Source organism: Corvus brachyrhynchos, unplaced genomic scaffold (genome assembly GCF_000691975.1).
Source record: "Corvus brachyrhynchos isolate BGI_N302 unplaced genomic scaffold, ASM69197v1 scaffold363, whole genome shotgun sequence".
Lineage (NCBI taxonomy): Eukaryota > Metazoa > Chordata > Aves > Passeriformes > Corvidae > Corvus > Corvus brachyrhynchos.
Genome location: NW_008237404.1, coordinates 1,959,198 through 1,983,149, shown reverse-complemented (window position 1 = coordinate 1,983,149; position 23,952 = coordinate 1,959,198). Strand labels below are relative to the sequence as shown.

Below are 23,952 nucleotides of genomic sequence, written 5' to 3'. Positions count from 1 at the left end.
ATATTATATATTATATATTATTATTATATACTTAAATTTTATTCTTAAGGCATATATATATATCTATATGTTATGCATTGCAATAGTAGTTGATGAAGAATTACAGAGATGTCTTCTAAGATATAATTTAAAACTGTACCTCTTTTTCATTGTCTTGTTTCTGGGTAATCCATGCTATGAGAGTTGTTTTTGCCACTGACTGTTAAAATTGATTATCCATTTTTAGGAGAGAAAGTTTAAAATAAGCTCTTTGACCTGTACTTTTTACCTGAGCTGAACATACTTTTTTGCCCATCTTTTTTCCCAGATGGAAGCAGGCAGGCAGGCAGGCACTGGACTAACAAGTGATGTATTTTAGCATTTCTCAGCTGGATTAGGAGGACTCTTTGCTGGGAGTCTTCTGCTTAGAAGGATCATCAGTTCATGGAGAAAGCAAATTTTTCCCAGCAGACCAGTGTTGGTGCTGAACTGCAGAATCAACTGTTCTTTTATCTTTCTCACAATCCTCTCTTGAGTGAGGGCTTGTCCTTCCCAGATCCTTTGCTTTCTTTTCTCAATATTAGCTTCTCTCAGTACAGCCCAGAGAGCCTCTGTGTTGGGCCCTTCCTGTATCCTGCTATGGTCCAGGAGTGCTTTCCAAGTGAGAGATCCATTAGTAAAAAGAAAGAAGAAAATACTATGTTTGGAGGCCTTAACCTGAGCAGAATAAAATGAACTCAAAAATATGCTATTTATGACAGAATTAAGGTTACTCCCTTGAATATTCATTTCTATGAAATAGCACAGGAGACCTGCATGTCAGCAATGCTGTTGTAACTAAACAGAAATGTGTTTTCTGTGAAATTGCCTGTACTGATATTCCCACTGTCTCAGTGAGTGTCTGTGTCTTTAACAGGTGGGTTTGGGGAGTGTGGACATATAATTAAATAAGTTTATCAGAGGCTTCTGTCATGAGAATTTTGTTACATTTCACACTAAAAAAAAATTGATTTTTTTGCACCTTACAGTTCATGGGCTAATCCACTGTATTTTCTCTAATATTCTTTTTTTTCAAGGATCAATATTCTCTCGAGTTGAAGAAGATTACCTCTGGAGGATTAAACAGCTAGGATCGCATTCACCTGTTGCTCTTTTGAATACTCTGTTCTACTTTAACACTAAATATTTTGGCCTGAAAACAGTGGAACAGCACTTAAGACTTTCTTTTGGCACTGTTTTTAGACAGTGGAAGAAAAATCCTCTAACAATGGAAAGCAAAGCTTGTCTTCGATATCAAGTGTCTTCCCTGTGCAGAGCTGATAATGAAGGTACTATGGCCGTTCAAAATTAGTATTGTAGGAGCATCCACGTGGCACTGATGAGGGACATCTGGGCACCGGGCCAGGAGCCAGGGCTCTTCCTTTGCATAAAGTTTAGCTGCTCTCAGCTCCCAGATCTCTGATTGGAGCATGTGGTCCATGGGGACTGCAGGGTCTCGGCGTTAATTTGCGCCCACTGGTCTCCATGTGTGACTTTGCTGTGGCTGTGGGTGGCATTTCCAGTTTGCAGATTTGCACAGTTGTGGTGACCGCCTTGTGGTACTTGGTGGGCTACTTATGGGGAATTTTACTGAGAAATGTGAAATAACTTCAAGTTATAGCTTAGATTTTATTGATTTTCTTCTTAAAGATAAAATTGCTACTGGAAAAAGGAAACACGAAGATGATGTGCCAGTATTTGAACAAATTGAAAACACATCTGATCCAGCTAGATGCCCTGTGAAAATGTTTGAGTGCTATCTGTCTAAAAGGTAAGTATGATACAGGGTAATACAGACAGGGTTTAAAGTAAACCAGGTACAGAAAGGAACTATTTTGGTGCAACATGAAATGTGCTCAAGCAAAGGGAAGAGATCAAGATGTTCTGAAAAATACTGAAATGAAAGTATTGATGTCTCCAGTTCTGTGTCTGGACAAGATGTGCAGAAAGTATGGGAACAGTGAAGTACTTCAGTGTTAATTGTCAAGGGCTCCATCTGGAAATGACAATACAATTCAATTTTCTTACCTGGGAATACCAAGTATTTCTGCAGAGAATTGCCAGCAAGGGATCTGCTAGGTTTTGCTACTGAGGGTTTTGTTTGTGAGATCCCCATCTCTTCAGTAAGAATTGGATTAAGACAATGGATTTGCTTCATTCTAAGTTATCAGGCATCTGAAATGTAGATGCTTTGAGGTACCTAGTGTGGAAGCATGTTTAAAATATTGTAGTAGGAAAACTACTACTGGCAGTAACCCAAGTATTTAGAAATAGCTTGTTTCCTTCCAATCTCCCAGTTAATTGTGCAGGAAGGAAGCAGAAATTAGTACATTAAAACAAAAAGCTTAGGCAACTCTTAAAAAAAAAAATTAGTAGCTAAGTGTTTTGGAAGCTTGAAAATGAGATTTCTTGGAAAGTACTTTTCCTTAATTGTAACAGCCATTCAAGTGACTGATTTTAGTGTAGATTTTATGTAACTCTAAGGGAAATGTGGAAAAGTGATACCAAAGAAATAAAATCACCTTGTATATACAACACAATAAATTAACTAGGAGACTCAATGTGTGTTAGGAAACAGCACTGTAGTCTTAAAGGTGAAGAATGAGCTCACACAGCATCAGCAGAAGTACTAGCATGTGATGTTACAGAGAGAAACAAATGAAGAGTAGCTTGTGCTCTGTTAATGCAACCACCACCTGTTTTTCATAAACTTAGTTAATTCTGATTGTTGCAGGGGGATTTTGCTTTCACTCAATTCTTTCATGATTTGGAGAGGATTTGTCATTAAAAAGTTGAATTTTTGGACTGAGCTACACGGTTACTGGGGGAGAGACCACATAATTTTTTTTTTCTTTAGTAGGAACATTTCAGCTTTAGGAAAAAGAGTGCTCTTAAACCCATTTGGAACATGATTTATGATGTGGTTTCAAGCCATGCTGTCTTGGAGACATTGGTCACCATTGTTAACTAAAGCAGCAGACTGCTTCTCTTGGTTCTGCTTCTAATTTTATTGAAATAATTTTAATGGAATTTTTAGCTCTGTAAAAAGTATTGTAAAATTTTAGGTAATGCCAGCTGTTTGAAATATACTTGGCAACCAGTGGACAGCTGCAGCTGAAATTTCAGGATGCTTTCATTCATAGATATGAAATGTTGTACTATTGTCTCATTATAGTCTCAAACTGCACAAGGGGGGCTTTAGGTTGGACATTGGGAGGAATTTCTGCACAGAAGGGGTGGTGGAGTCATCATCCCTGGAGGTGTTTAAGGGAAGACTGGATGTGGCACTCAGTGCCATGGTCTGGTTGACATGGCAGTGTTGGGCCACAGGTTGGAGTCGATGATCCCGAAGATCTTTCCCAACCTAATTGATTCTGTGATTCTATGATTGCTTGTTGCTATAAAGATAATGTTGTTTCAAGAAAGTAGGGAGGAGTTTAAAATATTTAAATTATTAGAATATCTTAAACAACCATATTTTACTTCTTATCCGACTCTTAATCTGATTTATGTGAGAGCAGAACAAGCCAGCAATCACCCCAGCAGGTGAAGAGCAGCACCTGAAATCTTATCAGCCAATTTGGGAAGGTGAGCTGGTAAAAATCCTTCTTTTTACTGAAGAAACATGACATAGAGTTGACTCCTGAAGTCTGCAGTATTTGTGAAGGATGGAGCTTGAGTGAGCACTTGCACATCCAGAATTGAAAATTCTTTTCTGATACTTGCCTAATGGATGGAATTTCCATTCCATTCCTAATGCTATGATTTCCTTAAAGAAGTCTTCTCTAGTGTCTTAGAGAATGTTTCTGAGCTGGATGAAACTCCATAGTAGAGCGGGTAAGGAATTAAGGGATTAAGATTTATAACAACCAACCTTTTAAATAGTAGGAGGAGGGATTTTAGATGCTTACATTTCTGTGCATCTCAGAGCTACCATCCTTGACTTTTCAAGGGAACGCCAGGCTCTACATTCAGAGGTAGCTGTGTCAGCCAGTGGTTGTGTGAGCAATTACTGATGTCAGTGTTGGGCCTCTTTGCAAATCATGGAAGGTACTTTCTGGTTTAGCAAGTCCTGGATCTGCAGGTTATTGAAGAATGTGTTGTCTCTTGTGTGGTTGCTGAGTCCCAGGTATCTGGGACTCTGAGGATGTGGGACTGGCTGGGCTTGGGCCAGACCTGGCGCGGCTTCTTCTATCAACAATAGCACATTTCTCCACGTTATTCTTTTGGGGTTGGTTGGTTTTGGGGTTTTTTTGTAACTTGCCGAGGTACAGTTAAAGTTTTGTTTGTGCAAGATACTGGAACTGCTAACATACTGTTTTGTCCTGTGAGGCTGTGTTTCTAACCCCGTGTTTTCTTCCTTGTAGCCCACAGAATCTGAATCAAAGGACAGACATGTTCTATCTGCAGCCAGAGTGCTCCGTGTCCGCGGAGAGCCCCATCTGGTACACTGCCACTTCACTGGACCGCAACACTTTGGAAAATATGCTCGTACGGGTTCTTTTAGTAAAAGATATTTATGATAAAGACAATTATGAACTGGATGAAGACATAGATTAAAACAATCTTCCAAAAACCGTCAAGAAAACAAACAGCATTAGATATAGTCATGCTGCTAGACCTTTACTACGGAAAACATTTCAAGTTTACCCTTTGTTTTATGAGTTTTGTAGCAGTGTGTACCTTCACCCGGGTATTACCATGTAAATAGTTTGTGAGTGAAAGTCTCCATTATTCTGCGTAGTGGTTTTAGGATACATAACAAACACATTTCAGATTCTTTTTTAATTATTTATTTGGTTAGGTATGTTTGTAACTTTTTACATTGCAAAGTAGGAATGAGAATGTGCCATGTGTAATTCTTTTTCCCCTTGTAGTAAGATACATCCATGTTGCACAACTCTGCTGTTGGAAGCTCCCTTGGAGGAGGCTCTTTTAATGGCTTCTTAAGCCGGATGGTTGTGTTTGGGTAGCACTACTAAAGTTTAGAACTTGCTGTGTCTTTCAGAATTTTTAAATGACTTGTAAACTAATAGGTTTTTTTACTTTTTAGTTACTGAAGCCTTATAAGGTTATGTAGAGAGATTCCATCTTATGTACCAAAAATAGACAAAGGAGAATGCTGTCCATATTGGTGTACTGTAATGTGAATCTTTTCTGGTGAAAACATTTTTTTGTTGCCCTTATTAAAACCTTAGTGTCCTTTCGTTATTTGTGACTCTCTCTCAATTGCCCCCACAAATAAAATATATATGTAAAAATAAATGAATATAAGCTTAGAGCATGTGGTCATCAAGACATGTATTTTGTAAAAAAAAACCCTAAAACCAAAAGCCCCTCAAAAAAAGAAAAAAAAAAGGAAAAAAAAGAAAAAGGAAAAAAAAGAGATGTCTGATGACAATGCTGTATAATCTTTTTTCATCTTTACTTTTCCAATCATAAATGCCAGTACCTCATATTAATGTAAATTTGTCCTTTGTAGCCTTATAGAAAGGGGTTGTATGCCATATTACATGAAGTAATATGGTATAGTAAATTTTTAACTTCTGTTTGTCCTTGCATTGCTGTATTTAAATACAGTCAATACTTGACTATGGGTGGGAAAATTCTTTTAACTAATGCCTCCATTCAAAAGCCATATGAGATGCGAAGTTGCAACAAGTCGAAAGATAATTTTTCTTGAAGAAAAATCCTTTCATTTGCTCTATATCCTTTCCTTGTGCTTACTTTACTAAGTAGTCTGATTTCAAGATACATGTTTAAATGCTCAAGTTTTGTTATTTGCTCTTATTTAACTGATGCAAACAATATGGTGGTTCAAGCAATGGTTTTGCTATTGTACTGAAAAAATGTAGTAGAATATTCTACTATAAAGTACTCATAAGCTTAAGTCTCTCCTAAATGGCATTAATTATCTGCTGAGAAGAATCATCTACTAAAGGAGAAACTTTGTATATATATTACCACCTGAGGATTTATTTCTTGCAAGGGCTGCATGGCTTTTTCATTTTCCATAGCTTAAAAGAATGCACACAAGGATGCATCTTCCTATATAGATAAATAAAGCTTCAGTTGCTTTGTTTTGTTAAACAAGTTTATTTAAATTTCTGCAATTCTGGTGTGTCTGTGAGTATGTATTAATTTTAGATATACCACTATTTCAAATGGAGATGGAAATGTACATGTTTAATTTTTCATTTCTTTCTGGTGGTATTACCTTTCCTGTGAAATCAAGAAATACAACACAGCACCAGTGAGTAGATCACCATCAGCTACAATGCACTTTTCCCTTTATGAGTGAATACGTAAGAACTTAGTTCATTAACACTTGTGTTTTTTTAAACAGCAGCCATAGAATATGCCCATGATACATAAAAGGGATGAAATCAGGAATTGTAGTAATTGTTTTGTTCTGGTCTCTCCAGCTTTTTTAACACCTGACTTGACCATAAGTTAAATTTACATGTGTGAATCATTACTAATTACCTGTGTAAAATGAAATTTGAAATATTTCATTTAAACATAACTTTAAGTGTTTTTATAAATAGCAGTAAAGATCACTTGCACCCCCCTCTCTATAGTTCAGACTTTGGGTACTTCAGCAGAGGCATCAATTGCTCCCTGATTACAAGAGTGTTTAATCACAAACACACTTTTGTGAAACTGCAAACCTTTAATGTGAAGCTGAAAGTTAAGTATATGTGTTGGGTGTTTTGTCTTAAGCAAGAGTTTTAAATTCTTGTTCTCAAAATCAGATTAAAGCTATTTCTTAAATAGTAAGGTCAGACTTTAGTATGGCATGTGGAACAATATATAGGCATTTTCAGCATCAGGAGGAAATAATTAATGCTTCCTAAATTTTATCAGAAACCACATTATTGTCATAAATCCTTCCATTTTCTACCCAAGATTTGTCTGCCATCAGTAAAAATATCCAAGTTGGGGTTTGAAATAGGCATTTTTATATATAGATCCATGTTGGAAATACAAAGATGGTTGTCAAGAAAATAACTTTTATTCCAGAAGATGGAGCTATTCCATCATCAGCAATAATGTTTTTCAAGTCATTCATGTGTTCAGATTGAACATTGTAAACTGCAGAGATATCGCAGTCAAGTCTGCATCATGGTTTGATGTATGCATTTTATTCCTAAATTTGAATGGTGATGCAAAATGCAATAAAATACCTTAGTTCTGAAAAAATAAAGACATGCAATTTTATAATAATTAGGAGTTCAGGGCAAATCCTTTTTTTTTTTCTTCGTCAGAACTGTCGGCAGCTGGGCTAGAACAAGGTTGGTGTCAAGGCATTACATGTGCACTGCTGTGCAGGACAAAATATGATGCCCTGTTCTACACAGGCACACAGCTTTCAGGTGGTGATGTGTGTAAGAAACCTGCCCTCACTTTCCTCCTTAAGAGGGTGTGAAGTGGCACCTTTGCTGTTGTGGCCATCCCTGTGAGCTCTGTCAGAGCTCTGAGAAATGTAATGTGGGGACTGCACCACTCTCTCCACACACAACCCTGCACTCCAGTCCTGGCGGGGTTTTCCTAACTTCTCCAGTCGTGCCAACATGTGCTCTGCATCTCCTTACTGTCGGATCAAGTTTTGAACAATTCCCAGCTGAAGTAGTAGCCTTAAGACACTGAGAAAGTTAGACAGCAGCACTAAGAAAATTACATAGAAAATATAGTGTGAGAAACAGTGAAAAATTCATGCAGTGCAGAAAACAAATTTACTTTGTTAGTCATCTTTTTTATCTCTGACTGTGTTCAGTCAATGAGAATAATGCAGCTTTTTTTAATTAGGGAACTAAGCATAAATTATGACAGTTGATTTTTATTGAACAAGAGGTTGTGGTTGTGAAATAATTTCACTGTGTGCAATATTAATTACCTTTAAAGTACTCACACTGGGATGCTACAGTGCAGCAAAATTTGTTTTCTTAGTATCTATGACTGTCCCATGAGAGGCTGTATAAATAGGTGGGGAAAACAGAAGAGGTGGTCCATAAACCTTGCAGTCCCACAAGGAGGTGGTGTGTGAGATGGAAGAGAAAAAGGCATGAGTGGTGGTAGGAACTCATCCCATACCCATTTTTGCTGACCTTTTTTATTATATAGGGGGGGTTTTTTCTGTTACACTTTCCCATTTTTGTCTGTTACTGTTAGGAACAGCAGTTAGATATTTTAATTTCCATTTTTTAAAGTATCCACTGTTCAGTTTGTTGCACTCACGTTGTGCATTATATAATGCACGTTATGTGCAGGACTGGGTATGTTGCAGAGTAAGTGGAATGGGAGCTTAAGTTACTGAGATGTAAAAGGGTGTTTGGTCGTCATAGGTGAAACAAGTCTCTGGATTATAACACCAAAGGTTAATGATGTTTTGGAAGCACTGGAAGTTTGAGCTACCCTTTGTTTAGGGTTAGAACTAAACCATAGGGTTTGTGTGTCTCGTGAGGGTTGTGAGTGTGGCCTGCTGTCCCCAGGGGCTCAGTTATATGTGGCAATTTCCCATTTCCCAAGTGAGAAATAAATCTTTCCTCTGGCAGCTTTGAATTTGAAGTGTTGAAACGCAAAAGCCTCAGCGCACAGACCAAGCACTTGGGACCAGCATGTGATGGGGCACTCGCATTGAAGCTCAGGCTGGTGTTTGTGTCTGTGACGCTGAGGAGCGTCTCTGACCCGCGGGCCTCTCCCGGAGGCACAGAGTGATGCGGGGATCGGTGCCTGCTCGTCGCGCTGCTCCGGCTGGAGCTGGCAGCCCCTGGCAAGCAGCCCAGCCTTGGGAGCGCCCCAGCCATCTGTGGGCACTGGTGGGCAGTGCTCCCGCTCTGCTGCTCGCAGGGATAGGGCCTGCACCATGCTGGGGGGGTCTCTTGTGCTCTTTGCTTTGCTCTCAGGGAGCTCCCAGTCACTTCAGAGTTCCCTGCTGTTGGTTTATGATGGAAAATGTGTGACTACTGTCAGCACTCTCCAGCCACGTTCTCCGCTCAGTTCTCTCAGGCAAAATACCAAAAAGGATTTGAGTGGGACGCTAGTTGTAGTAAGTGCATTGGGATGCAGGGGGAGAGGTATGTGATGGTCACTAGACAGGCTAGTGGCAAGAGAAGTGAGCAAATGCACAGGGAAACAGGACAGAAAAGGTTGACTGTGTCCACTTTGATCAACTACCGGAGTTTAAAAGCTGCAGGTTTAATACGTACTTTCTGATGAGGCCTTCTGAGCTTCTGACACCTGTTACAACTTCCCACATAGCCTGGCTCAAAGCTTTTCACCCAGCATTGCTGTATGCATGGTGGATGTGGAAAAGAGGTATGTATTTAAAATGGTTTAGTCTGGCTAGTTTTATTTTCAGGAAATTGGTGTGTTGGTATTTCCAAATACATATATCTAGAAAATTGTTTCCTCACCCAAGAACTGGTTATCTTTATGGCAAAAAGCTACTATACAGCAGTCATGCATGGCACATTGGCAAGTGCATAATTCGAGTCAGGAAGGATGCAGTTAACTCTCTGTATTGTGTCCCAGGTACTAGTGAGGTATTGCAGCATTTGTACTGATTGTTTCATGAAATGTTTTTCCATCTCCAGTGTGCTTTTTCCCCCCCCCCCCTTTATTTGTGGTTGGTTTTGTTTTGGTTTGGGTTTTTTTGGTGTGTGAAATGAAAGAAGAAAGTCTCTGAAGATACCAGAGTTCTTGGAAAAATCCTTCAAGGACACCATCAGCCATTTCCTCTTTTGCTGGCAGGAGGGTATGAGATGTGACTGCTGTCAAGGAGCCATGGAGTAGCCCTCGTTTGTCATAGCTAGGAAAAGCTATGACATGAGTGCCCAGACTCTGCAGCTCCCCTCATGAAGCATGGTTTTACCCAGGCAAACCAGTGTCAGTGCCAGTCCTGGAAACACTTCTGAGCAGAGCAATTCCTGCAGATGTTCACAAAAAACAAATAGAAAAAGAAAATAGAAGATCAAGCTCAACTTTTATTTCTTACTCAACTCCTTTTTCAAATTCCAGGAATGTGAGTATGAATGAGACGTGAACATGATCTGAGTTTTGATTTCTCTGAAATGTGGCGTTTCCCAGAGGTGGTGTGTGGTGCTTGGTGAGGGCCATTCCTGGCTGCCACCCTGCCTTGGGGCAGGGGACAGTATCAAGGCAGCAACAAAGTTGCTGCTTTCCTTCCTGACGTGAGAGCTGAAAGCTTCCTAGAATTGTTGTCCAGGTTTAAATCTTTCCTCTATATTACCTGCCTCAGTCCAAATGGGTGTGAGCTTGATGGAAGTGCAGATACTGAAAATGCGTGTCCCTCTGTCACTGGGTGCCTACAACTGTGCAGGAGGTGAAGGCTTTGGAAGGCAAAGCCCATGGATGCCAAGCAGGAGAGATGGTAGTTTGGACTTGAGAGGTCTGGAAAGAACAAAACGTAACATTAAACCAGCTCCTTCTTTGAGTTATGACCGTTCCTGGGTTTCAGTTTGTATATTAAAAAAAAAAGGTTTTGGTGGCTAGGTCTTCCCAAGCAGGAGAGCAGGCTGCTTTGGTTTCTCTCAGAAGAGCTCCTCAAGGATGGGTCGCCTGCCCAGTACAAGGAGAGTTAGGTTTATTAGCATCTTCCTCCTTTATTTATGTATTTGATTATTTGTTTACCGAAATAATTGTTCCTGATTCACAGTCACAGAAGAGGGAAGTGTTCAAAGCATGAGTGGGTTGTATCATGTATAATGTGCCTAGGTACTTGCAAGTACCTACTCTATTCTGGTTTTCTACTAAATTCTGGTTCATGAAATTTGAAACCTCTGTGTCCTGTCAGGCAAAGGAATGGGAACATCCCTGTCATCTGTGTAATTTAAACTGCTGACATTTCATTTGTGCCAAAACACTGAAGGTGCTTTACCAGTTTAAAATATGGAAAATTGTTTTATTTCTTAGTATGTTAGCTGAGTAAGTCACGAAGATTACTTCCAGTCATGAAGGTTATTTCTGCTTTCAGCATGCATTATACAAGGCAATATGTGTAGTATTTGCATTTCTAGTCTTTAATTAATCTTTATTTTTTAAATACCCTACTTGGAAGTGAAGAGAGAGCTTTTCAGCTCAGGATAAAGCTGTGTCACTAAGGGAAAGGAAGGGGCCCACCATCATTGCAAAATCATCAACCTCAGTACCTGTGGAAAAAAACTAATTCCAAAAATCTCTTCTCCTCATTATATCTTAAAATATTTTCTATTTGTCTTTTCTCCAGCTCCAGATGTGACATCCACACTAGTATGTAACAACTCTATTGTGGTAATCAAAAGAATAAATACAGGAAGATTTATAATCTGATTTCTATTAACTTAAGAAATAAAGCTTTTTTTTGTTCCTTTTTTCCCCCCTGATGAATTCTGTATCAGTGACCAACAGGGATTAAAGGTGAAAGTTGTAAAACATAATAAATAAGAAAAGACAAGTTTGTAAGAGAACAGGAGGAAGAGCAGTCTTTGGCCCTAATGTGAGCTGAGGGAACTGAAAAGGCCTTTGAATTCCCTACCAGTGTGTCCATTCAGTTCAGGTTGGTTGGAGGATAGAAGCCCAGGCTCCTTTAGCAATGGACAGACTTGTTCATATATATGTTCCTGTATCTTGGACAGCTCCTATGGAAGCAGACATCTCTGAGGTCCTTCAGGCAGGAAGTATTTCTTATAATAAAATCCCACTTCATCCCCACAGGTGGTGTCCAACGTGTATTTTGGCATATTTTAAAAGAGTGTTCACCCTCAAGGGAGGGCTTTCTGATCTGTATCATTGGTGTCTTGTCAAGATACGAGGTGGTTTCTTCTCCAGCTTCAACTAGAGAATCCCACAAATGAGGAGAGGAGGAGGTTCAGTAACTCCTCACATCAACTAAATCTCCAGAACCACAGGCCACTGGTGGGTTACATTTCAGTACCAGAATAGGAGAGAATCCTGTGAAATACCAGGGATTAGCTCAGTTTGTTAGAGAAGGGTGCTAATAATGCTGAGGTCATGTGTTTGATCGCTGTATGGGCCATTCACTTAAGAGCTGGACTCGATGATCCTTGTGGGTCCCTTCCAACTCAGAATATTCTGTGGTTCTGAAATTCCTTGGTGGCTCTGCAGTCAGTTTAACAAGGGGCCAGATTTAGTGCTGCAGCTACTGAACTTACTAAGGACCTGAGCACAGCAAAGGCGTGAAAGGGATTTTCTGGAAGAAAGGCTGAATGATTTGGACTGTTTGAGTTCAATAGAGAGGAAGTAAATAGCAAGGGATGTTAGAACAAACTGTTGAGCAAAAGAAATAAAAATCAACAAGAAGAGCGATGTCCCCTCCACAGTGTTTTGTTACTGTGCAGTAATCCATTGGGATGGGATCTCTGAGAGGAGGAACACTGCTAAGTCTTCTGTGTAAGGGTGGATGTATTTTTGCATCGGGAGAGCCATCACAGAAATAATGTATAGTTTCTTTTTTTAAATGCAAGAAAGTGACACTTCTCCCTTGCTTGTTTGTTTTAAGCAAGTATTCTACCTTCTTCTACTCCTTCAGCAGCATCTTGGGACAGATTTCTGCAGGTGAGCAAAAAGAGCCTCAGGGAAACAAGATCATCTATGAGTTGTCCTGTGCTCTGCCTTCCCAAAGGTATAGTTGTTACCAGTATAGTGAAGGAGGTTCCCGAGTTAAAGGGGAGTTGTGTCTTGCTGCTGTCATCTTCTGAGATGAAAATTACCAGGAGGAAAAAGATTTCTTAGTGCCATTGTCATCCTCACTGCCACCATGTACTAGAGATGCACCAATGGGGGCTGCTTTTGGTCTGGTGGAGGAGGCTGAGGGCTGAGGTGCTGTGCTGCTGCTGCTGCCTCCAGATGTGCCTGTCCTGGGAAACACCTTGCCAGCCCACTTTGTTTGCTCTGGTGTTTGGCTGCTCCTGTTCCTTCTCACTAATAGAGTAATTCCGATATCCTGCTGGAAAATGTCTCAGTTGCAAAGAGTGAAGCAGTGGCAGGGGCACCAGCCATGCCTGAGAACTCCTGATCGTCATGCCTCTGGCAGAACCCTGCCAGCTCCCCTAACTGGTGTTCCTGCCAGACCCTAGGAGTGCCTGGTAGGGATAGGGTATTTGACATAAGCTGGCTCATTTCAATGCAGCTCTGGAAGCTCTGCTACAACCTGTTTTTGTGTGATTCTCAACTTCCCAGCAGGAATCAGCATTCAGCTTTCCAAAATGTATCTTACAGAAAACACAGGTACCAGGGAGAGTTCTAGGAAGCCTTTAAGGGCTGGGATTGCTTTTTCTTTGAAAAGGTTTTGAAATGAGCATTTATAGCCCATTGTTTCTAGTTCATGATAATCGCTGCTAAACTGTTGCTAGAGGAATCATTAGATCCAAACTTCCTGCTTCAGGAAGGTAACCAACACGGGAGTGAGACCGTGACTATAGCAAGTCTGTAAAAGGTCCTGTGGTTTCTCCATCTGGTTAAGAAAGGTGAAAAATTGCCAGGGTCAAAGGAAGGACTTAACCCAGGATGCCCAGCAAGGTACCTAGTAATTGGGTCCAACTCAAGAAAACCAAATGTTTTCATCAAGACAATATTTCAACTTCTGAGAAAAACCTTATTTAGGTGCAGCAAGGAGATCAGGCACAGAAAGCCAATCTTTTCATGAATCATTTTCAGCCCACAAGCAACTGGGTTTGCATCCAGGTCTGGGGTCCTCAGCACAGGAAAGGCATGGACCTGTTGAAGCAAGTCCAGAGAGCTACGAAGATGCTCAGGGCTGGACCACTTGTCCTGTGAGGAAAGACTTAGAGAGCTGAGGTTGTTCAGGCTCTTAAGGAGAGCTTGAGGGGGCTTATTGGAAAGATGGGAACAAATTTTTTTAGCAGGTCCTGTAGTGATAGGACAAAGGTAACGTTTTTAATTTAAGAGAGAGTCGATTCAGACTGGATATGAAGACATTTTTTACAATAACGGTGGTGGAACACAAGTAGGTTACCCAGAGAGGTGGTAGATAGCTCATTGCTGAAAAGATTCATCGGTTAGGTGGGGCTCTGAACAACCAAACAATTCCATGATTCTATGATTCTAAGCAGTTTATCCCACTGGGATCACAGTTGTTGGTGAATTCTGAGCACGTGTAACATACCTGAGACAAATTAACATTTTTCTTTCAACAAAAAATAGTATTTTCAAGCTAAGCATTTTGTGTAATAATTACATTTTCCCCCAATGCCAAACAGTATTTCTTAAATACAAAAATGCTACATGTCTTTTAGCCTTTTTAAGCTGTATCACGTGCTGCTAAGATGTCCTGACCCAGTGGTGGCTGTAGGAAAGGAGAGCACTGATAACAGCTTCCATAATCTTTGTACATAGATCTGCAGGAATATGATGGTGATTCTGTTTCTCAGTTACAGTAAGAATTAAATCAGGTGTTTTCCCTGTAAAAGGGAATAAAATTAACCCTGTTTACTGTATACTGCTGTAGATATATAAAACTCTGCCAGGTTTTACTTCCATACGTCTTGGGTTAGAAGTTCATCTGTCACCTTCACAGAAGAAACAATGTATGTCAGCAGGCAGGTAGCTTATATAATGCTACTCCATAATTCGTAGTAATTTTCATCATAATTTTCAGTTGTGCAGTGTTCCAAGTGCTCTAGAAGAATCTCACTGGCAGTGCCAGCTGAATTAGCTGGTGATGCATGAGGGAAGGCAGACCACAGTGCAGCCATTGCATGTTTCTCACTGAGGCAAAAAAGCATTAAAAGACAAATGATAAATCAGAGCTTTTAGTAAAATATATGCTCTTCCAACAGAAGACAATTGTTTGAAGTCTTTTTCTTTCTTTTTTTGACAAATTTGGTGTTGCTGACAAGATGAGAGCCTTTTTATGCCATTGTGTGAGATGTCTGAGATGGTCACGTGGGCACGTGCACAGCCAGTGCCTAACAAAGCCCACAGCACATCACTGACACCACATACAATGAAAGCTTGGTGTAACCACATTTTTGTTAACTCTGTGAAAACTCAGGAACATGGACAATGCAGGTCCCAGAGAGTTTCATATTAAAGTGAAATGAGATACAATAATTACATGGTACAGTTAACAAGCAAAAGATTTCAAGAAAAAAATCAATTTCATTTAAGATTGAGGGGGGAAATAATTATCTAATTTCAACTCTCTTACTTTCCTGAATTTTATTTTCAGTGCTGCTGGTTTCCAGGCACATGGATGTGCTATAATAAAGCAGGGCAAGACAAAGCCAATGTTAACCAGATATATTCAAACAAAAATATGTGATTAAAAAGCAGTTGGAGAGTGACGGGAATTTTACGCTGCATGCTTTTCTTTCTAATTTGACAGAAAAGAGAGAAGTGAAGTGAGGCAGCAGAGCACTGCAGGAGGCCTGCAACCACCCCCAGCCACAGGGTGTGTAGGTGCCTGGAGTGGAGGAGGACTGAACCAAGCAGCAGTGATTTCATCACTGACTCCCTCAGCATGGAAGGAGAGGTGTTGGGAGACCAAGTCTACTTGGAAACCACTGGGTGCGTGGAGATCACTCCACCTAACATGCACACCCAGCAGCCTAACAGACCAGGTTATATTCATGAAACCAACACATATTCTCTACATTTCTATTACATACATATTCATTACATTTCCTGAATACATCCATATATGCTAATTATATCTGTGGACTTAACTTGGATATGAGTAGGGGTCTTTTGAGGGTCTTTGGCGGTTGTTTGGGAACATGCCATTCCCTAAATTTCCCTTTCATGGTTCCAGATCTTCTAACAAATCTTTTCTCCTTGAGAGTATCTCAAATATGTGGTCAGGTCATGATGCACTTTTCTTTTCTTTGGCACACTATCTTTGTTTTCAAAACCAAGTAATCTGCTAGTACATATTAATCACTGATATAAGTAAATAAGGAAGCTCTAACTGGCACAAGACTTACTAGTCACAGATGTAGGGAGTTAACACAAAGCCACATTAATCTCTGTCATTTGTACTAAGCACTATATGGTACAAAAATAAGCATTAACCATGGATATAGGGATCAAACACTATTGTGCTAAAGTTAAAAGAGTTTCCCAACATCTTCCCCCACTGCTGCATAGACTCCTTTTTAATGAAATATTACTTGTTCGGTACCACTATCATGGAGGCTTGTTAGAGGATTATTTCTGTGATGATAGCCATACCACATCATGTTGTTGTAATAGCCCATATGAGCTTGAGTTTCCTGCGCTGGCTGCACTGTGGCTTTTCTGTATGGCTGCGGGCAAACAAAATCAAAACCGGAAAACCAAAGTAACAGAATTCCCCTTAGTGGCCTGGCTGCTACAGCATATGAGGAGGTTGGATAGTACAATAACTACCTCTATGTGAGTGCTGGAATGATCATTTATCTATTTAACTACTACTTTTGCTGAGTAAGTGCTGATTCAGTGGTAAAATAGCACCAGTGGGGGCTGGATTCTGGAAGAAACAGCAGATCTCTGTGGTAGCCAGCAAAAGGATCTGGGTTTGGTGGGCAGGTTCCTTTCCCATGGGAAGGGAACCTCTGACAGCTGCAGGAATGGTCACACTGATTCCCACACCTGACCCTATTCATGTGTTACCCTATGCATGCTCCCAGGTGTGAGCCAAATGGGACAGCATTTGACTGGCCAAAGGGGCTGGATCCAGGTACGAGGAGAGCTGAGGTTCAACAGGACTGTGAAAACTATGCAAAGGCAGTATATTATCAGCCACACAGGAAGAATAAAAGAGATCCACTATAAGGCAGTCCTGAAAAATGTACTTTAGAAGATATAATGAAAAGTATGTTCAACGATATAAAAAAAAGTCTGTGGCAGGACAACCAGTCTCTGCAAAATGAGCAGAGAAGATCTTGTTTAAATTTGAAAACCTGAGCAATGTCCCCCATGCGAGATGTAAAATACTTTGGACTGTGGGATGTCTCATGTGGTTTTTTCACACAAGGGAGTTTGTACACATTTTTTGAGGGCTGTGACAGATCTGGGGAAAGCCTGAGCCTACCTTGTTTTTGCCAAGTGAAAAAGAGGCCACTAGGACAGACTGTCTCTGCGTCACAGAAGAAAACACAAGCAGCTGAGAGAGGAGGAACACGCTGTGGAGTAGGGCTTCAAAAAGAAGAAACTGAATCTGTGATTCAGATTGATTGGGGTTTTTTTCCCTCAGGAAGGGGAACCACCTGGATTTCAGCAAAGCTGGAGAAGATTTGGTTCAGAAGATGAGTTAAATTGGCTGAACCAGAGGTGTAGCTTGGAAAGGTGCAGATGGATGTGTTTGGGCCCAGAAGCAGGGTATGAGGGCAGGGGGATGTCTGCAGCCTCACCACTGTGCCACACCATGTACTTGGCCATCAGCTTTCATTCAGACCTGCTACTATGAGACTATTCTAAATATGCTAAATAAAAAAAATCAAGACAAAATCCCCAGCCCTGAGGCACCAGGAAAACAATGTCCACAGTGCCCCAAGCCAGCCCCATTGCATGGAGAGGTGGGTGGCAGAGCCCATAGTAAAGCAGTGTGGACATGACAAATAAGGATAACTAAGTGTAAGTAGCAGAGGAGCAGAAATGTCCAGGCTAAACTTCAGGCTGGGATCTCTTTTGAGCTTGGGCTTTCTCACTGTATTTCTATCTGGAAGCTCTTGGCACAACACAAGGCAAACAGGCTGTGGTACCAGTCCTGTGGGCTGGAGGTGAAACCCTCCTTCCCTGCCTGCCCTCCAGCGCCAGCAGCAGCCTCCCTGTCCCTCCGCTGGCCTCAGGAGCCCCCGGCACAAACCTGCCAGTGGTTCAGCTCTAGCTAAACTGTTTTACTCAACTTCAGACAGCACCTCGCTACCTTTTATTTTCACATTGGTTTGATATGCAGATCTCTTGAAAGATAGCAAAAAGAAAGAGCTAAACCAAGAAAGATCTGGTTTACTTGTTCATATCACTCAATATAAGGCATGAAAACTATTTTCATGTTGTTATCAGCATACCATCTGTAACAAAATTGACCCCCTAAGGTGCATTTTTGCTTTATTATATCTTGATTTCTTTCCTAAGCAGTACATGCAGCAGTACATCAATGCTGCATTACCTATTACAAACCTAGACAAAAAGATCTAATCAGTAAGCCTTCAACCTTTTGATATTTATCCTCATCATACTCTACCAGTGTGCCAAGAAAGAAAATAAACACTACTAAACAGTGATAGTGCATAAAGTATGGAGATGATACTATATTAAATCAGGTTGTCTTCAGTGGTGTCCTATAGTTCTGTGAAAGAAAGTTCTTGCTCACTGGTTTAGCTGGTCACTTTATTTTAAACACATCAGGACATTTTTTTTTGGAAGATGGAGATTTCAATCAAGCAGCGTTGGCCAGACTCCAGATTTCTTCTATTCATTGAGAGCTATAACAGTACTGAACACATAGCTGTGAGTGTGAAAGCAATGTTCACCCCTGCATTTTCGTTTCTGTTCAGTCCTCTTGTCCTTTTAGACAGCATAATAGAAGTGCTGCAGTAAGCAGGGTCAAGTAGGATATGCCAGTGATAAATGTTAAAATGAGACTATAGGCTGCGATTATGGGCTCTAATGTGTGATGAATCCTTTTTAATCACATGATATGAACTAATGTCACCATTTATTATAAAACAACAAAGTGTTCAGCTACAGGAGGAATAGAATGGATGACAACTGCATTTTTCAATGTTTTGTTTAAGCAAGTACAGTGTGATCTTTTTAGATAACTAGGAAAAACTGAAGTTAAAATAAGTGCAAGTATTTCCAGATGGTTTTGGTTAGAACAAGTGTCTTTTCAGGACATGAGGATTTATCCCCTGAAAAGGGGATATGTAGTCAGTATCCACCTGCATCTCTGAGCTCAAGTGAAAACTAAACTTGGCTATTATGCTAAAAAAGTTTTTAAAAATTAATTTGTGTTTTTAAAAGTGTAAATACAAAAAATTTAACTGCAATTCTGTTCTAAAATGATTTCTAATGGTTATTTAAATATAATTTTCTTAAGTGATAGATTTTGTTTCATGCCAAAATGCCAGAGGAAAAGTCTGAAAATACTGTCAATTTTGATACATCTTCAACTGTCTGTCCAATCTTCTAGGTAAATATATGAAAAAATATTTCTAGTGTTCAAGACAGTCAAAAAGAATTGTACCTGAAGAGAACATGGTGAGACATTCCAGGGCCTTATCATCGTTCAGAAATCATGGTTACAACACTGTTACCAAAGTGGAGGCCAGCTTGCCCAGCCACCCCAGATCTTTTGCTCTAGACCATAGAGCTGATTTGCTGAATATATCCTACTTATATTATAACTAATTCAGTTCATTTCTTAAGTAGTTTAATTCATAGGACTAGGAAAGGTCAATAGCTCCTGGCAGGGGCTAAGTGGGAGTATCAGTGGGAAGCACTCATTTAACTCAAATATCCAGCAGCCAGGTAAAATTATTTGATAATAAAACTGGGGGCAGAGTCTCTCTGGATAGCCTTTTAAACTGTTTGGAACTCCTGATTGGAAGCACAAAAGCATTGCTATAATTTCCTCTGCCTTCTGTCACCCCAAACCAGACTGTCATGCCTCCCCTCTGCACTGCACAGCCCTGATTCCTCAGCCTTTTGGAGCAGGAATCTACACTGCTCATCTCATCACCCTGCTCCCTAATAATCAGATTTTAACTGAATGTTGCTATAAAGCTACTGGTGTCCCTGAGACTGGGCTTCCATGACCGTGTGTATCACTGGAACCTCAGCACCAGGATATTATTGGTTTCACAGGTTTAAAGTGCATTGATTAAGACAAAAACTGGCAAAAAAATCTTTGTGACTTGTGCTGTAAAATAGATTTGTAGGAAATGGTTTATAAGTATATGAACCGGGAGATTTAAATTTGGAAGAGGTGTACCATGGTGGAGTGTCCTATGGGGAACAACACTGCAGTGACAAAGAGTTTCTTCCATTTCCAGAGCTTCAGTTTCATGAATAAGAGCATGTCACCATTCCTGCACTAACCCTTTCTTAGTGTGTGACCACCTTTTTAGTTTTTGAAAGAAAGTTCTGCCTACTATTGTCTGGCTTTGTTGTTACAGAATCTTTGCTGATAGATGATATAAGCATTGTCAGAGATTGTTCTGTTCCACAGCCTTTCACAGAGTCACAGAAAGGTTTGAAGTGACCTCCACAGACCACTTGGTTCAACCTCCTCCTCCAGGAGGGCCACCTAGAGCTGGTTGCCCAAAACCACGCCCAGATGACTGTTGAAAATCTCCACATGATAAAAACCTCATAACCCCTCAGTAACCTGTGTCAGTGCTCGATCACCCTCATAGTAAAAAAAAAGTGTTTCCCAATGTTCAGAGAAAATTTCCTGTGTTTCAATTTGTGCCTGTTGCATCTTCAGTCCCTGGGAAAACTCTGGCTCCATCTGCTTTGTACCTTCCCTTAAGGTATTTATATATATTGATAAAATCTCTCAGAGCCTTCTCCAGGCTGAGCAGTCCCAGCTCTCTCAGCTTTTCCTTCTAGAAGAGATGCTCCCATCCCCTTATCATCTTTGTGGCCCCTTGTTGCACTCTCTCCAGTAACTCCATGTCTCTCTTGTTTGGGGGTGCCCAGCACTGGAGTCAGCACTCCGGGTGTGGCCTCATCAGGACTGAGTGGTGGGAAAGGATGCCCTCCTGTGACCTGCTGACAGTGCTCTGCCTAATGCAGCCCAGGATAACATCAGGTTTCCTTGCTGAGAGGGCCCACTGCTGGCTCATGTTCAACCTGGTGTCTACCAGCATACCCAGGTCTTTTTCTCCCAAACTGCTTTCCAGCTGTCTGGTCCCAGACATATGTTGGTAACCTGGGGTTGTCCTTCCCCAGGTGCAGTACTTGGCACGTCTCCTTGTTGAACTTCATAGGTTCTTGCTGGCCTGTTTCTCCAGCCTGTTTCTCCAGCCTGTTAAGTTTCCCCTGGACGGCAGAAAACCAAGTGGTTTATCAGCCACTTCTCCCAGTTTGGTGTAATCTGCAAAGCTGAGAGTACACTCTGCTCCACCATCCAGATCATTAATGAATATGTTAAGAAGATACGCTGGTGTAACCCAGAGAACAATGCTGTTGTTCTCTGGTTTACACCCCTAGTCACACCACTAGTTATTGGCCTCCAACTAGGTCCCTCTGGTCACCACCCTCTGGGTCCAGCCCTTCAGGCAGTTTTCAATCCACCTCACTGTCTGCAGATCCAGGCAGTGTTGGAAACCCTACTAAAGTCTAGGTAGGCAACATCCACTGCTCCAACGTGCCTCCTAACAAGCCACTCATCTCATCATAAAAGTTTGTCAAGTGGTCAAACATTACTTCCTCTTGAAGGTATGATCTTTTTGTTGTAGCAGACAAGGTAGGCTGACATCCTCAGAAAAAGGATTCTTTTTTCTTGCTTACATGCTTCTGCTGACTCCTGCTATTCTAAGCCTGTTGAAGAGCTATAAGTAAACCAAATCAAACCAGTATATAACTGGGTGTTCTGTAGCACTGTCTTTCTTGTCAAGTGAAGCATAAGAATGACAAAGTAATCATGAATAACACAGCTGCACCTCACTGTCCTCTCACATTCAAGCTTTACAAATGCACATTAAGAGAATTATAAAGTTGAGGCTTTTCTAATCTGAGAAATCAGGACAAAACAGGAGAGTGTGAAGGAAAGAAAAAAGCAATAATTCTGTAGAGAAAGACAGTGAGTAACTCAGCTCAGGTTGGACAGGGAGCCAGCAGCAAAGCTGGAGCCTAGACCTGTGTCTCAGCCTTTCTCTAGTTCAACAATCATAAAATCATTCTTATGTTGATTGTATATGGAAAATTTCCCCTAAGTTCTTGATGTCTTTTATGCTGACTACAATCAAATACTTTTAAGAATATATTTACAAAGTTTGCAACTAATAACATTCATGTGCACCAGAATTCACAGAGGAAATCATTACATCAAATTAGCATAAAAAACTCTGAAATCCAAGAGAACTACTGTGTTCCCTGGAGACAGGGAAGTGCAGACAGGATGTCTATGGTGAAACAGGAGTTACTAGGGAAGATAGACACAGACCTGGCTGCACATCAGAAAATCTGTAGCTCTGCAGCGAGGCAATACGATTCACATGTCAGCTATGTATCACTTCCCTTTTTCATACATGGGGACCCCTTTCTACCATTATTTCATGAATACCTGGCAAGAGCATGGTGCAACATTCTGCGCTTGAGGGATAAGCCTGCAAAAAGCATGGGTGGAATGAAGAATGTGGCTGCTGATTGCTGTGCCCACAGTACTTTCTCTGCTTGATTTCTGCCTCCTTTATAGTGATGACAGCAAAGCAAGTTCAGAATGTGGCTTCGGATCAGAAACATTTTCACACAACTCTGCTAGAAGGAAAGGGAAATTAAGGTCAACAAGAAAGGAATACTACTGTGTGTTACCAGAAATCACGTCCACAGTTTCCCACATCCTGGAGTTGCATGATTTACTGCTGACCTAAAGACAATACTGCTAGAACATTGCAATACAGTGCCCCATCTAAATGGTCAACATGGAAATTTTTTTGTGTTTGAAAACACAGAATTGGAAAAGCCTAAAGGAGCTAAAGGGAAGATCAGTCAAGGACAAAAAAAATTCCCTGAACAACTCAGAGTTCATTTAGAGTGGAACAACAGTTTGTTCTTCATTGCGTAGTCAGCACGCAACATTTTCTGCCTTCAAAGCTCCCAGGAGAACTAATGTCCAAGGCAAGGTGCTGCTCTCTGAAACTGGAGGAAGGGAAATGTCAGAGGACACCTGGTGATTTATCCTTGTTACCTCCTCAAGAGCAAGAATCATGTTTTCCATGTGAGCAGAAGCTTACAAACCCAGATACTACACAGGAAACTAGAAAGGCCTGTCTTCATCATTCAGCAGTTGGCACCTTTTTGCCTCAGCACAGGTTTCTCAGAGAAAAGCATTTTACTGCTCTGTAGGCAGCTTCACATAACGTCCTTACAGTGACCATGGCCTTCACATCCAGCTGGCTTGCTCTTGGCAGCTCTATTCTGCTGATGTTGGGTGGGGACATTACGTGATATCAGTGTCTTTTAAACCTCTGACCTTAGTGAAACAGTGATTAACGAATGCAGTATGAACAGTTTAAATGGCAGGAAGGATGCCTGTAGAGCCTCATAACTAAGGCAAAGCCCGAAAACTGTGATTGCTGTATGGCAACAAGCAAAAAAACGAGCCAGAAAAGCGAATTATTTATTCAACAAATATGACCTTAGGAAAGGATTGCTCCTATTTCTCCTAAAGGATACTGAGGTCCTATATCCTTGTGTGGGAGTTGGGTGGGTTTCCTCCCCATGGCTCACCAACCCTGGGGAACCTCTGATACCTCTGCCCTAGGTTAAGAAAGCACTTGCCAGAGGAAAAGACGGGAAAAATAAAGAGCTTGTCGTGCGCTGGGGCATCAGAGGACTGAGGAGTAAATCACTATCTGTCTCCCCATTGGCTATTGGATGAGCCTGCTTGAATGGGATGGACCAGCTGTGTGCCACTTCAGCAACCAGCATTGGACGGGATTGTGTTCCTCCCTTCACATGGGAATATGGGGTGTGGGAGTAAGACATGTGACCTGAGGACTAGACTTTCATGTGTTTGTGCCCTGAAACATGTTTGTCTATTGTAGCTGGGCCGTTAGAAAGCTACTTGCAATTCCCCAGTCCAGTCATCCTCTGCATTTGATGAACTGCTCTGGGCTTTACTGACAACTGTTCTTGGACTTCTGAGTGAGCCCTTCAGAAGTCATAGCAGGCATGATCATCTCTCTGGGGAAGGAAGAGTAAAGCACATGGAATTTCCAGGTGTTGGGGTTTTAGGAGTTC

General features: G+C 41.0%; 1 protein-coding gene across 9 annotated transcripts in view; it reads left to right on the top strand.

Moving 5' to 3' along the window:
* Positions 1 to 7,225, top strand: part of ZMYM2 (zinc finger MYM-type containing 2) — a 72,482-nt gene extending 65,257 nt beyond the window's left edge. For all 9 annotated transcript variants that reach the window (XM_017730812.1, XM_017730810.1, XM_017730811.1 and 6 more), the window contains 3 exons: positions 1,056 to 1,307; positions 1,669 to 1,789; positions 4,386 to 7,225. In XM_017730812.1, coding sequence (XP_017586301.1) covers positions 1,056 to 1,307; positions 1,669 to 1,789; positions 4,386 to 4,578 — 566 coding nt within the window. In that variant the 3' untranslated portion in view covers positions 4,579 to 7,225. The remainder of the gene's footprint in view (positions 1 to 1,055; positions 1,308 to 1,668; positions 1,790 to 4,385) is intronic.
* The last annotated feature ends 16,727 nt before the right edge of the window (positions 7,226 to 23,952 follow it).